The 16,536-nt window shown below is 39.2% G+C and overlaps 1 protein-coding gene across 6 annotated transcripts in view; it reads right to left on the bottom strand.

The window, feature by feature from the left end:
* Positions 1-1,174: 1,174 nt before the first annotated feature.
* Positions 1,175-16,536, bottom strand: part of LOC105392738 (agrin) — a 44,506-nt gene continuing 29,144 nt past the window's right edge. For 4 of the 6 annotated variants that reach the window (XM_048633553.1, XM_038112520.2, XM_048633551.1 and 1 more), the window contains 19 exons: positions 15,342-15,445; positions 14,149-14,263; positions 10,661-10,900; positions 10,056-10,361; positions 9,760-9,912; positions 9,148-9,432; positions 8,899-9,045; positions 8,693-8,826; positions 8,290-8,590; positions 7,714-7,881; positions 7,117-7,480; positions 6,810-7,022; positions 6,331-6,725; positions 5,989-6,235; positions 5,716-5,880; positions 5,371-5,567; positions 4,807-4,993; positions 3,438-3,802; positions 1,175-3,255 (listed from right to left, as the gene is read on the bottom strand). In XM_048633553.1, coding sequence (XP_048489510.1) covers positions 3,110-3,255; positions 3,438-3,802; positions 4,807-4,993; positions 5,371-5,567; positions 5,716-5,880; positions 5,989-6,235; positions 6,331-6,725; positions 6,810-7,022; positions 7,117-7,480; positions 7,714-7,881; positions 8,290-8,590; positions 8,693-8,826; positions 8,899-9,045; positions 9,148-9,432; positions 9,760-9,912; positions 10,056-10,361; positions 10,661-10,900; positions 14,149-14,263; positions 15,342-15,445 — 4,232 coding nt within the window. In that variant the 3' untranslated portion in view covers positions 1,175-3,109. Of the gene's footprint in view, positions 3,256-3,437; positions 3,803-4,445; positions 4,560-4,806; positions 4,994-5,370; positions 5,568-5,715; positions 5,881-5,988; positions 6,236-6,330; positions 6,726-6,809; positions 7,023-7,116; positions 7,481-7,713; positions 7,882-8,289; positions 8,591-8,692; positions 8,827-8,898; positions 9,046-9,147; positions 9,433-9,759; positions 9,913-10,055; positions 10,362-10,660; positions 10,901-14,148; positions 14,264-15,341; positions 15,446-16,536 lie in introns of those variants that run through there. The other 2 variants (XR_007268330.1, XM_048633554.1) reach the window with 2 other exon arrangements.

The following is a 16,536-nucleotide window of genomic DNA, read 5'->3' on the forward strand; positions in this document are numbered from 1 at the left end:
AAACTATTTCTTCTAGACAAATTTGATTTGACGACATCAGGAAAAAATAATTGCTGGGGGTGCAGATACCTAGGGGGTGGTGAAAATTCGCTTATTTTTTTATATCAAAAATAGAAGAAGATAGAGTTCTATAAAAGAGGGTCTAGGTACTACTTAATTGCAAATAATACAAATTTTTCAGATTGCAGTCTCATTTTATTTTCATTTGTTTTAATAATATGTAATGATAAACTAACATATTTATACATTAAAACACATAATGCGTAATAAATTGCCTGGAAGATATGTTAGAACACGGTTCTTTACGTTTTAATATATTGCTGGCTATACATTCGTTTTTTTTATTATTATTCATTTTAAAATAACGTAATTACAATGTCAGCTGATTGTATCTGTCAGCTAAATGAGTTCATCTGGACATATTGTACTGCATTTCAGTTTTATTCAAGTCACACCATACATAATTTTGTAAGGATGAGTATTTGGTATTTTCAAAAGTTTACGTAAATACGACGCTATTTGTGCCAGATATTGATGATATTGATTATAACTGTCATTGTAATCACGCTATATTTATTATTGAGACATACGACTTATAAACGAAATAAAACCCCTTTAACTGATACGTACCTTTGTTCATTATGTAAGTATATTTAATTTCATTAGTTCATAAAGTGCCAATTTCGCCATAGTGGGTTAGAACATAACCAAGGATTATTGCTTCACTTTTGACACATCTATCAAGAATTTAATATGGAGATGACGTATAATTGATCAACCTTTCCTTGGTTACGATCTAACCGACTATGGAGAAATTGGAGCTAATGATGACAATGAATGACAATTGGTTTATCAAGATAATAATTAATGTTAGAAAGTATTGGTGAGGTTCGTTACTGTTTAATTTAAAACTGCCACCATCTCCACAGCAGATTTCATTCACATTGCGAATTTGGTAAGTACGGTCTCCTGCGCCTAAAAGTATACAGGCGGAGTTTTTAAAATAGCGATCCCTGATGATGAAGGGACCAGCTACAGTCAGCTGCATAAGTAGCTGTACACTTTTGTACCTTGTCACACTCTCAAACTGCCTATTCAAACATTGACGGTTTGTTATGTAGGTAGTTTGACAAGGTAAAAAAGTGTATAGCTACTTATGCAGCTGACCGTACATCAGTTATAAATCCGGGGACGTGTTGTGTGTGATGTGTGTAGCAGTGGTGTTTATGTGGATGAGATCGCTATTTTTAAAACTCCGTTTGTACACTTTTAGGCGCAGGCGACCGTACATAAACATTAACATTAGTTATTTTCCTATTTAAGTAGACATAACTTTTGTGAATTTATCAGTTTTTCAGACCATCTTTAATAGTAATATAATATTAAACTCAAGGTACGCAGAGTGATCGTGATACGACACCCAGTTTAACCAAAATGTATATGTATTGTAGGTAGGTATAATAGAAATGTAATGTTCATTTTGCTGCAATATTCTAGTCATTACCTATTCGTGGAAGTGGCCTCGAATAAGCTAGGTTTACATTTAACAAACATCTAAAATACATCCGATATGTTTGTTTTGACCATTTACTAAGCCCTCATTTGATAAACATACGAAATTGCGATTTTTGATATAGGTATATTCCATAATATTGTCTCATTGATTTAATTTTAAATTTTATCATTACATTAATACCTACTTTACAATGTAAATTCCTAAGTAAAATAATTTTAGCCAAGGGAAAGTTCAGTAGTACAACCGAAAGTAAACTTAAATTGAACGAGGTATTAATTCATAGGGTATTAGTACATATTTAATTAAATTATAATTGCAGGGAGACATTATTATAAAACAAAAACACTAAACTATTCACAATGTCTATGGACAGTCACTAAATTATACATTTAAAATTGTAAAGCGGATTTGTAAAAAAAGGTATTTCCCGTAAAAGTGTTATATTTACAATATAATACAAAGCGATAAAAAATTAAATGCACAAGTGTATCTTATACTTTAGTATTTTTTTTAAACTTTGATAGCTTCCCATGATTAGAGGTAAAAATAAGCATTTGTGATCGTCTTTGAAAATAACTTAATTTTTTAATCAACATGAAAACACTACTCAAGCAACGATAGAACATCACATCACTTTGATATTATTAAATTCGCTTGTATTATGAAAGTACAACTATGGCACTGTTTACAAAATATAAAACTATTGAAAACTAATATTTACAGTTAAGAATACTCGTATAAAAGAACTGCTAAAACTTGCATCGAAAGATTAAAATTGTATTGTCTTTTGGCTAGATCTTTTTCTCATTATAATTATAAAGCCAAATAGTCTTAGTAAAGGTATAAAATGGACACTTACAAAACATTCTGCTATTACACAACCACATTAAGAAAAAAAAAACAAAAGCTACTAACTTCGTCGACTAATATCTATTAAAAAGTAACAACAGTATTTTATGTTTTTTAAAGGCTCACAAAATAACATGGAATGTATTGTACGTGTTGAATAAAGCATTTCAGGGCTGATTAAAATATAAATTGGAAATTTGAAATTTTGTCAACACCTGCCATCGTTTGTTTCGATCTAAGTATTATAATAATTAACTACACTATAATCTATTATAGATATATTTCTGCTAGTAATAACAACAAATATCAGTGTCTTTTATGATATTCAGTACAATCTTTGCTATAGTTTCCCTTTATCTTTATACCTTTCATACGTTATTCGAGCACCGACATTTCAAAGATTGAATCGATTTAGTAATTTATTTCTACTTAACTCTACAGCTATAACATAAAATATTATGGCAACATATTCTTTTGGTTATAGGTACACTGAACATCAAAATACTTTATTATAAAAGTGAGCCAACTTTAGACATTTTGATGATATGAGGGATTGCTTTGTCTTTTATAATATACATACATAATACCTATGATGTATAAAAAAATACTCAACAAATTTAACAAACATGGGAATGGATATGTGTGGATTAACCAGGTACGTTTCTAAAGTATACTATAAACCTAAAATAATACTTTTATTCACACCTTGACTTCATTTTGTTTCTAATGCTATCAATCGATAAATTAGTCACACCGTCGTATAACAGAGGTGGGCCGTATCGGTGTTGCCAGGTCGACGTGGCGCCCGCTGGCCTTCACGCTGGCCACACAGCCCCGGAGACCCGTGTAGAGTGGAGCTGGCAACCCCAGGGGAAGCGACGGCGAACCACCTAGGAGAAGAGTTAGAGCATAATGCACTTACAAAAGCAAACATATGTATAATGTGGACAATTTCTAAAATGACCCATGAAAACAAGATCCCTTTTTCGCCACATAAAATGCATTGAGATTGAGCGTGAATTATAGTTTTGTACATCTGTCAGGAGAATAGAGTAAGTGAAATGAGACTCACCAATCCAAAGTTTAGGGTTGGATTTCGAGGGTACAAGCAGGGACTGCGAGTACCCCCTGACGGGGGCAGTGTCGTCTATCTGCAGCATGGCCAGTCGCTTTCGCCTCCGGACCGTGGCAGTGTGCCACAGACCATCATCCACTCTCGTCTTAGACTCGATAGACTGGAACCAGTCTTCTTGTGTCACGGAGTTCAGTTCTCTGACGTCGGTGTCGGTGTAAATAAGTTGCAATTTCCCCTCACTGAGGCCGAGTCCGATGAAGTCTCGCGGTCGTATTCCGATTTTGCGTCTCCACATAAGAAGGCCCGAGTCGTTCGTAGTCCGAAATTTTATTTCGTACCTAATACCACGGTCGCCGCGTTTCCTGCAATGGGGAGTGGAATTATGCACTTGGAGGCATATTGTATGAACAAGTATTTGAAAACAGAACGGAAATAAAAATGCTTTTAAAATTACCGTTATTTTTACAAACATAAAATATACGAACATTGAATTGGTTAAGTGCAGGCAATTTATAATTTTAATAGTAAAATTAGTGTTATCGCATATTTTACTAAAATTATACCTTCGCTCGTTTGGAATACAAAATATTAATTATTCTGTGGAGCGTTATTGAAATAATTCAGTGATAATGAAGTCATTGTATTCAGGTTAGTACATAACGATGGGATCCAGCCTGGATAATGACAGCTGCTATTTTATTAATAGCGCATAAATTAATTTACAATATATAATAAAATTAAGGTAAATTATTCTGGTGATGTCGTACATTCACAACGTTGAAACGCATTATTGTAATTTTTATGGTAAATAGTATGCTATCAAACATCCATTTATAAATAACATTAATCTGCTCTTTACCAAAAATAACAGTTAAAAACATTATATTTATGCCTATAAATAAAAGATACGCAATATGTAGTTTGCAATATTGTTGTTGTTTGGAGCTCATCTGAAAGTTACAACCGACAAAGAACAAGCAAACTGTAGTGAGAAAATATATTTACCTAAACTTAGTTTACTGGCAAAGTTTACTCAAGACTATTTATATATGATTTGGCACGTCTTCCAAATGCTATCTTACATCGAACGTCTCACCCAGGCCTTGGTTAGTAGGGAAGCTAGAATATAGAAAGTTAGTCAGTTAATTAAAATTTAATGCACCTTTGAACCTTGTCAAACTGACGAACCATCAAATGAATAGAAGGTTTGTAAGTTTGAAAAGTGTAAAGCTACTTCAAAAGCCGACTGTACACTATCCGAAAAGTATTTTATGAAGCACGGTATTAATTAGCAATTTTTAATAAGTAGAATCTGAAGCAATTTAGTATCAAACGCCACCTAGACTCCAATTAAATATATTTTTACCTTCTACTCCCACGACTTCTGTATGAAAAGTAATTATTTCCATCGAACTTAATGGGTCTTCCGTCACTCAGCATCTCCACATTGAGTTCCACCTCACAGTTCCTGCCCTGGAATCCGTCTCGGCAGATGCACTTGTACTCATTCAGCAACGGAACGCATGAACCATTATTTTTGCAAGGGGTAAGACCTAAAAAATTAAAAGGAATATATTTATTTGTCTATTTAAAATGACTTAGAAACTAAATGCATACTGCCTTAAACTTAACCGCACACAAAACATTAACAAAGTACCTACAAAGTCTCCGGCTTACACAAAGCTCTATTTCCAGCGTAGTGAAACGTTTAAATAATTTATACCGGTAACAAAGGTTTTTGTGCATGTTGCCTGAGTAAAGCCTTCGTGAAAACACTAACAGACGGAGCGCAGTCGATTCTCCAGACGCAGACTACAGCGTGCTTAGTCGTGTCACTCCGGTGCAGGCGGGATTACCTCTGACAAATACTTGCTTGTCGCAGAGCGATTCTAAAGGTACCTACACCTAGTATCGTAGACGGCAGACTTACCGTCTCCACAGGGCGGTCCGGTGTACTTAGTGACCCCACTGGTGGCGCACGGCAGACGCTCCTCGTCCAACGTCATGGCGCAACTCCCTGTCTCACTGCCGTACAAAGCCAGCGGATTACCGTTCACAAAGATCTGCTGGACAGCCCCAATGAAACTACTAGTCACCCCAGACATTATGTGTGGGCGGACGTAGGAGCTGCCGGGAAAAAAGCCAATTAGTTGCGTAATTATTTTACTGGCGGAATGTTTTAGAAAATGTATTTGTAGATATTTTCGGGATTTCACTTTTAATTGTATTAGATAAGATTATTAGATAGGCAAGTTTAAATACGAAAAAAACTTACGGTAACGATCCGATGAAAAGTGGCAGCGTTAGTTCTAAATGGGTCAGCGGTGGCATCGAGTGACCTTTCTTAGTTGGGTGCTGATCTAACTGCAGGCTCCCGTGCATGCCCAGCCGCGTCAGTCGCGCTCGGTGCCAGCGACCCTTTGTTATTGGCACCGGTGACCTAAACAAAACATTAACCTCTTTCTAAAACTGAACTTCACAAACACAAAACAAAAAAGTTTAATGGAAAATGTTCTCAACTTAGCCCAATTAAGCGCACAAAACTTACGTGATGTTCGCAATTCCGCTTCCCAAATTGTATCTAAACTGGAGATATCCATTAACCAAGTTAATCGCTACGAAATCCCCTTTGGCTTTAGTCGACTGTCCGGTGTAAAGGAGCATTCCGGAGAGTCGGTTCGTTAAAAACCAGATTTCGATGCGGAACGCTTTGCCGAGGCCCTCCAGTGGGGGCAGCTCAATATAGCTCGTCCCATTGAATTGGGGTGACCAAGTCTCTTGCACTAAATTAACATCTGTTCAAGAGAGAAAAAAAACGTTTATTGCATCAAATTATTCTATTTATACGGTGTAAGGCAGATTTACAAGTGAATACTATACTAGTACATACCGTTGCTACACGTGTTTCCGTTGGATCCAATTTCCCCTCCAAACAGGCAGCGACAAACGTGACCACCTTCGGGTCCGATGTCGCACAATAGCCCCTCATCATATCCGCAGGGATTCGATTCACATGGATCTAATCTGTCGTCACAATTGGCTCCTTGAAATCCGATAGGGCAGATACAAGTATATTCCGACGTGGAGTCTTCAATAGCCTTACATGTAGCCCCATTCTTACAGGGTATGCTCATACACGGATTAGCCTGGCATTCTCGTACGTTTTCCATAGAGACGACTAATGGATCCGGCCGTCCCAGTTTCTTTGTTACTTGATGACGTATTATTCTCAAATATCTCACGCAGCCAATAAAGCTGCTTCTTGTGCCGATATTCTCGAACACCCTGTATAAGTTGACAGACTTAAATGATGCGAAACTAGAGTTTATGGGGCAATTAGTAGTAGTTGTGCTAATTACGGTAGCTTACCTGGAGAAGTTTGTAGGCACTTTGCCGATGTATGCGTCTTCAGCGAGGTCTAATGCCTTCAAATGGCCGCTGGATTGCCCCGCCACGTCCTCCATGTCATCTACTGACAGGATGCCGTCGCGGTGGTATCGCTTAGCCGACACTTTGTGGTACTCATTTAGCGTAATCTTCTCTAACGACGTCAAAATTATAGCACCGTTCCCAAGATTATACCTGTCACGCAAATTTATACCGGATTAGATGAATAAAAGATCAGATTATGTTAATAAATAAGTTTATCGAAAATAGGATCTTATTATCGCCTTACCTAAACTCTAAATACCCGTTAACTAAAGCGAGTGAAACGAAATCCCCCGTCCCGTCTTGCTTCTGTTGATTGTACAATATGACACCGTTTTCTGTGAAGGCTTTGAACTCAATATCGATATTCAACTTATGATAAGCCTTCAACGGTTTTAGCCGGATGTAAGATGAGCCGTCAAAGGAGGGCGTTTCAATGAAAGAGGCTAGCAATCCTTCTTTGGCAAGTGTCTCGCAGTGTGATCCCGTGTACAGTCCGGCACAGACGCAGGTGTAGGTGGAGCCGGGCAGGTCGATGCACGAGCCGAGGTTGAAGCACGGCTCCGATAGACACGCACTGTATTCTTCTGTGGTTTCTTGTATACTTTGCTCTGAAAATTTACATACATTTCAATATGTCTACTGCTTGCGGCCGACGGTGCTGTTATTGACCTCGATAAACATGTTTAATGCGCGTTCCTCCAATCACAACGCCGTATTTATGGCGGATGACAATAAAGTGACGTTCATCTACATCGACAACGTACCCGTAGCGGCAGCTGAGGTACTAATAAGTAATCTATAAGAATGTTAATAAAAGTCATAGGTTTGAAAGTTCTCTTACCAATGCACCCCTTCCGATGCGCCATGGGCATGAACCCGGGCTGGCAGAAGCAGCCGCCCCGGGAGCACACGGCCCCGGGCAGCCCGGCGCAGTCTGCGTCGTCGGCGCACAGGTCGCCGAGCAGTGGGCCCACCGCGCCCACTGTCGCTGTGGTTGCTGTTTGGGAACCTAGCAGGGATGTGTAAAGCGTTTGGTGTAGAGTTCGATGATGGTAGATGTAATTAATTAGCCCATCTCCAAAGTCATGAAAACGGAAATGGATTGTAACGAATGCTTTAGCACAAATCCATTAAATAGAGATGATCTATCGATATTAAGTTTCAACATGTTTTGAACTGTAAGTAAATAACTAAAAATTATAAAACGTTTTTACAAAATAGCACTTTCTATTTTCATCACTTTATAGATGGAAAAAATTGGAAAAAACAAGGAGTGTAAATTAATAAGGTTTCATGAAAGGTACCTATCAGGAAGTGTAATATACAATCAGCAACAGTATAACACATAACCGGAAGATAATAAGAAATTCCTGCAACCGGCAACTACAATTCCTAGAATTTCAAAAGCATTTCTCACCTTTGAGCTTCTGCTCCGAGAATACACTGTCAAAGTCACTCGGCGTCTTTTCCTTCGCCCAATCGTATTTGTTATAATATTTGTCCGGGTTGAGTAAGTGCCGGGTGGACTTGGACGCCGCGCCGTCGTCCTGTTGTGTGAACTGGATGGGAGAGGAGGGCCGCGGCGGGCCGGCCGTGCCAGCCACTTCCGACATTTTACACGGCCCAAACGCCTGCACGACTATATCTTCTTGCGTGCGACACGCTTGTAATTTGAGGTGACACTCCGACTCATAAGTTTTCCCGTCGCTCCCGCAGACCTGTTGGATTTCGTTAAAGAGTGTAAACTTTAACCCGCCGTGACTCAGACTCGGTCGTCTAACTTTACAACAGTTTATGACGTAGTAATTTAGAGAACTTGCCAGCATGTTGGAGTCGCTGTCCGCGCAGGGGGCGGCCGCACACTCGCACAGCGCGCCGCCCGTGCGCTCCGTGCACACCGCGCCGAAATAACACGATAACTCACTACACGACTCGGCCACGCCGCCGCTTTCCGCTGAAATAATAAAGTTCTGTCAGTTCCCCAACTAAATGAACATAAATATCCTTTTATCTCATTTATACTTACGGTCGGAGCATCCGTTAGGGCCGAGCCGGCGGCGGTGGTCGGCGCAGATCGTGCACTTCTGTCCCTGTACACCGGCTCTACACACACATCGACCGGTCATCTGTTCGCAGTCCTCCCTGACTGAGCCGAATGCGGAGCACCCGCATGCTGTAGGGAAGGGGATTTTATGTAACTAGGTTGATTGTGAAGGTTTTCTAATTTGGGAGCAAATACGGGGTAGCGGGTCGTGTGTAAATAAGTCGGACTTACGTATGCAGCCGGTGTGTCCGGAGCCAATGCGCGGCAGGCCCCAGTAGCCAGGCTCGCAGCGGTCGCACTTGAGGCCGCCCACGCCGGGCCGGCACGCGCACGCGCCCGCCTCGTCGCAGCGGTCCGACACCGAGCCGAGCCGGTTGCAGCCGCACGAGGAGCTGGCCGTGGCCGGGCAGCCCTCCTCGCCCGGGCCCAGCGCCGCCGTCACTCCGTCCGCACAACAACTGAACGGCGTCTCCGAACAGTGTACTTGCTTCTTTTCCTGCATCTCTTTCGTGTCGTCTAGCGAGAAATTGAGCCATGAATATTAAGATCTTAATAAAAGTAAGAACATTTTCCGAGGAAATGTTGCTTGACTTTAAAAACGATTGCATGTGCGGTGTTAGAGAATAAATTTCGAAACTTTATGAGACAGGGACGAAAGGTTCAAAGCGGTAACAGCTAGCGTGTTTGCGTCCAATTTGGTGCCGCATGCCATTAGTATCTTCACCCTGACAAATCACTAGTTAGATATGCATAAACGCATAAAGAATTAACCATTTTCTAGTCTGTACAAATACGGTAAGCAATGCTTGTGATTACGGAAATTTATAGTGTAGTTGTACTTACTTTTAGGGCAACATCTAGCAGCGGAGAGCGTTATATGGCAGTAGCTGCCGATAGGGCAATCTTGGCGATGAGGTCCATTACCACAGTCAATTTCGAGCCCCGTTGTTGGATCGAGCATGGCTTTGTTGTTACCACAAGGCCTCACTTCCATACCTGCGGTTTACAAATGCGTTTCTTTAAATAGCTCGTGTTCGTATGAAAAGAATTCCATTACCGCAAGATTGTAAAGCTCCACAACTCTACAAAGTAGTCAGTTAAGTATGGTGTTAGAGTGTTGTTAGCTAGTGTAAACAAACCTTTACACAGATCCAGTGGCCTCAATCTGAGCTCCAGTTGTTTTTGGCAGCCTTCCTTCCGCATGGCGCACAAACTGGGGTAAAGTCGGAAGTCGGACGCGCAAACGGGGAAATACTCCTCTTCGACCGGACACTCGAGCAGGCAGGAGCAGCGCGGGTACCCGTCCGCGCCCACCTCGCAGCTCGCCTCGAAGTCGCACCGGATGTCGCGACACGCCGACTCAGGGCCCTCGCCGAAGTCAGTCGACCCCGCGGGGTCAGTCGACCCCTCACCTTCAGACACAGTCGTGCTGACCGCTGGCGTCGCTGCGTCCACACCCAAATATTTGCGTGTTAGTCAAGCGATAAAGCGGAAAGTTAGTTAATTGATCGAGGATGGGTCGCTTTATTGGAATTACTGCTAACAACTGGGTTGATGACGGTCCGAGGGTAAATATTTAGCGTCGTCGATTTTATATTCTCAGCAGTCTTATACACGCATGCACGGTGATTACAAGAAATTATTTGGTTAGCTTTAATTATTAGTAAGTACATAGGTAGTATAGGCATTAAGAAATTGTTATGTGAGAGAAGCAGAAACTGAAGACTATAAATAAAATACGCACTCATAGCGATCGGCGGCACCACAGCCAAGCGGTCCTTGCAGTCGCCGTAGAAGATAACATGCAGCGCGGCCGGGGGCGGCAGGCGACAGGCCGCGCGCTGCAGCTCGCACTCGCTGGGGTAGGTCTGCATGCTGCTGCCGCACACCGGCTCCCGGGGCACCCCCGCGCAGTCCGTGGGGCACACGCACTCGCCTGCTGAGCAGTGCGCCCCGTTGGAACACTGCACCCCGTCGCACAGGGCTGCGGAAATATTGGCTTATGACTAGCGTAAGGACAGGGCCAACCGAAGAAGAAAGTGGCACCCTCGCGCAAGCCACCCAAAATCTCATCTTAATACCTATATATCTGTTATATTTTAATTGTCTGTTTGAATTAGGGCCGGCGTGCGGGCGAGATTTTTAACTAGTTTTATCATCAAGTTGTTTTAGTTTGGGATAGATTCTAAGTGAAAATTTGCAGGGTCGTCAACAACCCTCTGGGCATATACCTATGGGTTAAACAAAATGTTCTGTCGGGCACATCCTTTCTTTCGAAATCATAGTGCGAAACACAGCTTTTATTATTATTACTCACAAATTACCTTTCAAGTCTTTCAACCTGCAAAGCCGCACATAATAACCCATATTTTATAGCTAATCCTACAAAGTTTCCGGCTGTCTGTTCCAAGAAAATATTTCAATCGCAGCCCGCAGCTCAACGGGGTCGTAAATAATGTTTATTTCGTTTTCACCGAGGCAACGATTCTGGGAGCAGCCAGCCAAAATTTGCCGAGAGCGAGCGGCTAAACGATAATGTCATTTCGTCGGACAATCTCGAGTGTTCCACCACTGCTCGTTTCATCTTGGTGGGAAATTAAAGTCTCTCTGCTGAGAGCAACGGGGGAAGACATCCGTGCAAATTTAATAACGATTGTTTACCACTCGCCGCAGAATGCCTTATGCCGTCGATACATTTTGGGTTTAACGTTGTTTGGTTTATTGCTGCGTGAGGAGATATTCGCATTTCTCATCTATTCAATATGTTATTCTCCCATCAAATGGTGGCTGGAAAAGTGATGCTTTGACCTACATATAATTCCGTTAAAAAAAAGTTATGTTAGTTATATTTTTGAATTATTAATAGGTAGGTATTGGATTGTTTACTTAAACTTGGAATGTCCACGCATTTCCGGATTTGACATAATTATCTCATCACCTCGTCAGATAGAGAAAAACCGACGACGGCGACGTACAGACAACAATGAAAGTGTCCGGATTTACTTTTGAATTACGGAACCCTAAAAACTATTTCAATAATACAAATAAATCATTCATATTTTTTCTGAAATATTACTACTATCGTACTTGAAATTTCATTAAAATTAAAACCCTGTATTTTCCATTTCCATTACGAATGCCAAACAAAGTCAGAATCATACACTAGTAAAATACAGGTTATTTATAGTGTGTTTTGTTTGTTGTTACTCTCGTAAATAACATAGCACAGCATGTTTTCGTTGGAAAACTATATTTTAATTTTTGTAATGTTTACAGTCACTTCGGGGCATTTTATCGTAGGTAATTGAGAAGTTTTTGGTGGGCCATAAAAATATTATTCTATGAGTAGCTAAGTACATTACGTACTACTCTTTTTATTGTTATTGAAAGCCAATAAGTTATTTTATAATAATCATAAAATTGTATCATACCTACTTAATATTAAATTTTATGTGGCAGGTAACTGAAATACCTACAATTATAAAATTGCTAACTAGGCTATCTGGGACCTAGTCATTAAATCATACCATAACTAGATTAGCGACTGAAACAATAATTCATTTTAACAGTAGGTACCTATACAATTATTTAACAGCTATAACTCAAAAAAAAACCAGGAAGGTATCAACACACAATAAGCCATAGGTCTAACTGCTAATCCGAGTGGTCACCAGCACTTGGTCGAGCACCGATATGTTGCCACAGTATCCATAATACGACCTTTTTCAATGGATTGGAGATCGATACTACAAATGCCCGAATATCCATCGCCACCGCACATGGCAGTTAATCCTCTTTTGTTTTCACATCGGCTCGGCTGGGTAATCTTTAGAAGGTGCCATTTGAGAAGCCAAATACAACTGTGATTTTAATTAAATCTGAAACAGGTACTTAGGTAGGTACTCGAATGTTATAAGGTTTCCTTTGAGCAGTGGAATGAACTAATGTATCAATTACATCGCGAGTCCGAATTGAATTAAGTTCATGGACATTAAATAATAATAATGTAATTCATGGACTTAAATAATAATACCGTAAAGACTTTTGTTTTAACCTTGTTAACCGTTGAATGTAGAACGTGAAATACTTTAGTAAAGTGAGGAAAATTTGCTGAACAAACAACGTTTTCATATTCACAAAGTACACAACGTAGGCACAAAACGATCAAGACCATAAAATGTTACAACAATCGCATAGGAAACCCACCCAGCCCGAACAGTTTCTTTAAAATTCAAAGTGAGGTGCCGACTTCCATTGCTTTGAATTATCCTGTATATTTTTATGATTATGTTTTAGCAACGGATAAAAACACCCTTGTGGCCAGTAAAAGCTGTTCGGGTGATGTACAAAGTACAAATGGAAAAGCAAATAAGCAAGTTTTAAGACTGGGGCGAGTGGTTTTAATGCTTTTGATATATTTTTGCTGTGAAACATTTATGTTGGAAATAATTTTATAGATGAAGTCCTTAGTATATCTATCTACCATAATATTAAAAACATAGTTATTATCGTAGCGGTAGATATAGGTCGCGTTGAAGGCGGCAATTATTTTCTACTTAATTTGTCGTTTGGTGTTGTAAAATATAGTATATTATTATTTCCGACGGTAAATTCTCAGCCTATCAATGAATACGTGAATAAGTAGGTGTACATAGTATCATGACATCATCATGTGATGTTAATAAAATCATTATGTAATTAATTATACTGTAAAGTTGTGAAATATGTACCTACTTACTAATTAAAAAGAAAACTGCTGAATATTGAAATAGCCATGATAAAATACAAACCAGCGGTAAAAAAGGTGCTTTTACACTCAGCATGTAGAATCATAATCCTTAAAAAAACAGAATGCACAAAATGCACAAAAGAACAGAAAAACGAATGAAGGAGATCTGTCACGCAATCGCTACGATAGGGTGGACCTAAACTTAGTTTTTTCTTCAGAGCGCAGAGCTAACCACGAGTCTACCTCGCTGCATTGAACGTTACTTATTGCATCACAGCTTGTTCCTTTGTCGTAAGCTATAGTGACAATTGTGTCGATCCTAAAGGCAACAATTCTAATTTTAAAGCTGTCAAAACCTTAATTTCTTTTTTTTTTATTTTGACTCCACGAGTGTTCCCGTAAATGTAATTTTCAGCTAACAAAATTTCTAGTTCGACAGCGTCAAAATTAGCATTTCTGCCTTCAGAATCGACACCAGTGATCAGCTAATCTCCACAACTCACCACAATCGCCCCGGAACGCCACCTTCAGGTCGGTCTGGTCGCGGCACGCGGTGGCCATCAGCTCGCACTCACTCGGGTAGCTTTGCGCGTCGGACCCGCACACCACGTCTGCTTCCTGAAATAAATATCGACTGTGAGACCCTGGAATACTCTGAAGAATTTGGAGTGTCTGTGGATTTGTTACATTTGGTACAATGATTTCGGCCTCCTTTTTACCATGTCGGATGAGATCCATAAATTACTTATCCTATCACGGCGGTGATGAATCGGTGTTTTTTTTTAAATTGTACATAAATAAAATTGATCTATGTTTATTTAACATTTAAAATGAATATGTCAAATAACGATATTAAACCCATGTGGAATGTATGGATACGGTTTTAAGGTTCATTTAGTAGGGTATAACTATAACTTTAATAGGTACTTGAACAATAATAATATGATATAAAATCTATAAATAGAAGGTATAGAATAATATAAATCTAATATTAAAAGATATTGAAATATTTGTATAATTATTATCTAGACAACACAGCGTGTTCTTATTTCAGTATCCTTTAACGAGTGATCCATAAAATAAATGAATGTCAATTCTTTTATCTTGAACAAATAATTGGCCATTACGTTAATTTACGACGCAAGCCGAGATATAAAATAGCAGAGATAAAAGATAAAATCAAAGTGTCAGCGAAATTAAATAGCGTCGTTCGGAAACTCGTTCCGAGAATTAAAAACTCAATTAGAGTCATAAAGCGGTAAGTAGCTCTAATATAATGTAAGTTGACGTCAAGAGCTATCGGGGTTCCAACTTACTTCCTTATCATTACAGTTGATTATTAGAAGACGATTTTATAATGTTGCTGACTAGCTAAATTAGGGTTTATAATGAAGTTTTTAAGTAACGCTTTTCTATCTCCAAAGACAAAGAGCCCTTATACGAACAGAGAGTAGGTAGTCTGTAAAAAAAATTACGTCAATAAAAAATAATAATTTTGACTTTGATATTAAGGGCGTCTTGCATAACAAAGTTAAATAAAATTAAATAGTTTGTCTCTTGCTCTGACAGTATAATGTCAGAGCAAGAGGTCATAGATTTAATTTTATTTAACTTTGTTGTGCAAGACGCCCTAAATTTATTTATTTTATTTTGCACTCAGTTTTAAAAGTGGTAGGTTTTCATCCCGGTTGCTTACCTGGGACTCAGTGCAGTTATGATTGCAGAGGCATACGGGGCGCCCAGTCTCCGCATCGAGGCTGCAGTCGCCGCCGCCCTGGCACACGATGTCCGAACATGTTTCTGAAATAACATACCAGTTATAGCTGTGCTTTGTGATGTGCCGTTCCCGGGAATCAGGTCGTAGTGGAATAAAATCCCGGGAACGTTCCCGGGAAATTTATACCAGTTAACCAGTTACTGAAAATTTTAACAGTTCCTTTGATTTTAATGCATTAGCGTTAAAAATACCGTGGCCTATCGACTCCTGTTAGGGCAAGAATGACTTTTAAATTGAAGCAGATTTTCAATTGAAAAGTACATTAATTTATAGACGGTAGACGATTATTGTTTACAATTAACATATTTTTGAAGGAGCTGGCAGACAATAATAACTGAAAGGGATAATTAATATTCCCCAGACGTTTTAACAAATTAGGTATTTAATATTTGAATTTAATGTTTTGTTCCTAAAAACATGAGTTGCCGACAACAATGGTCTAAAATATAAAGGGTTTTATTTAAAATATCGAGAAGTTGTTTACATAATACATATCAAGTTTTAACTAGCTATCAGCCTGTCATAAACCTACGGGTAGGCGGACAAATACGATGAATTTATATAATATAATAATATAATTAAGTTATATTTTGCCATTTGGCTACCAAAACCTAAAAATAGAGATAAGCTATACCTAATTAGCTCAGTGACAGCGGAATAAAAGACTTATTAATTCCCGTTGATAGCTTTTGTACGTTGCTGTTCGCCGTCTATCATTCTCTGGCTCAAATTTCAATTTATCACCAAAGGCTTTTTAATCTTTTTAATTGACATTGCAGCAGGGAATGAACTTTGTGTGGTGTTCAATTTTATCACGTATGGTTACTCCGTAAATAGAATAAATGGCCAAAGTTGACAACACTCGGTTGCCACGTGGATAGTAACATAATACACTCACGGGCAATGAAAAAGTTCCATTGAGAAAATCACCAAATTACTCCTGTCGGAAAAAAACTAACTTAAAGACGCCTTTTGCAATATTTAAGTACATTTAATGGCGCATCAACTATAATATAAGCAACTAAAAACATAAAGATTTTGTTCAAATATCCGATAAAATATTTAAAAAAATTGGGGCTATTTGGTGTCTGCGTTTTGTAAGTGGAACTGTTTC

Source organism: Plutella xylostella, chromosome 5 (assembly GCF_932276165.1).
Source record: "Plutella xylostella chromosome 5, ilPluXylo3.1, whole genome shotgun sequence".
Classification (NCBI taxonomy): domain Eukaryota; kingdom Metazoa; phylum Arthropoda; class Insecta; order Lepidoptera; family Plutellidae; genus Plutella; species Plutella xylostella.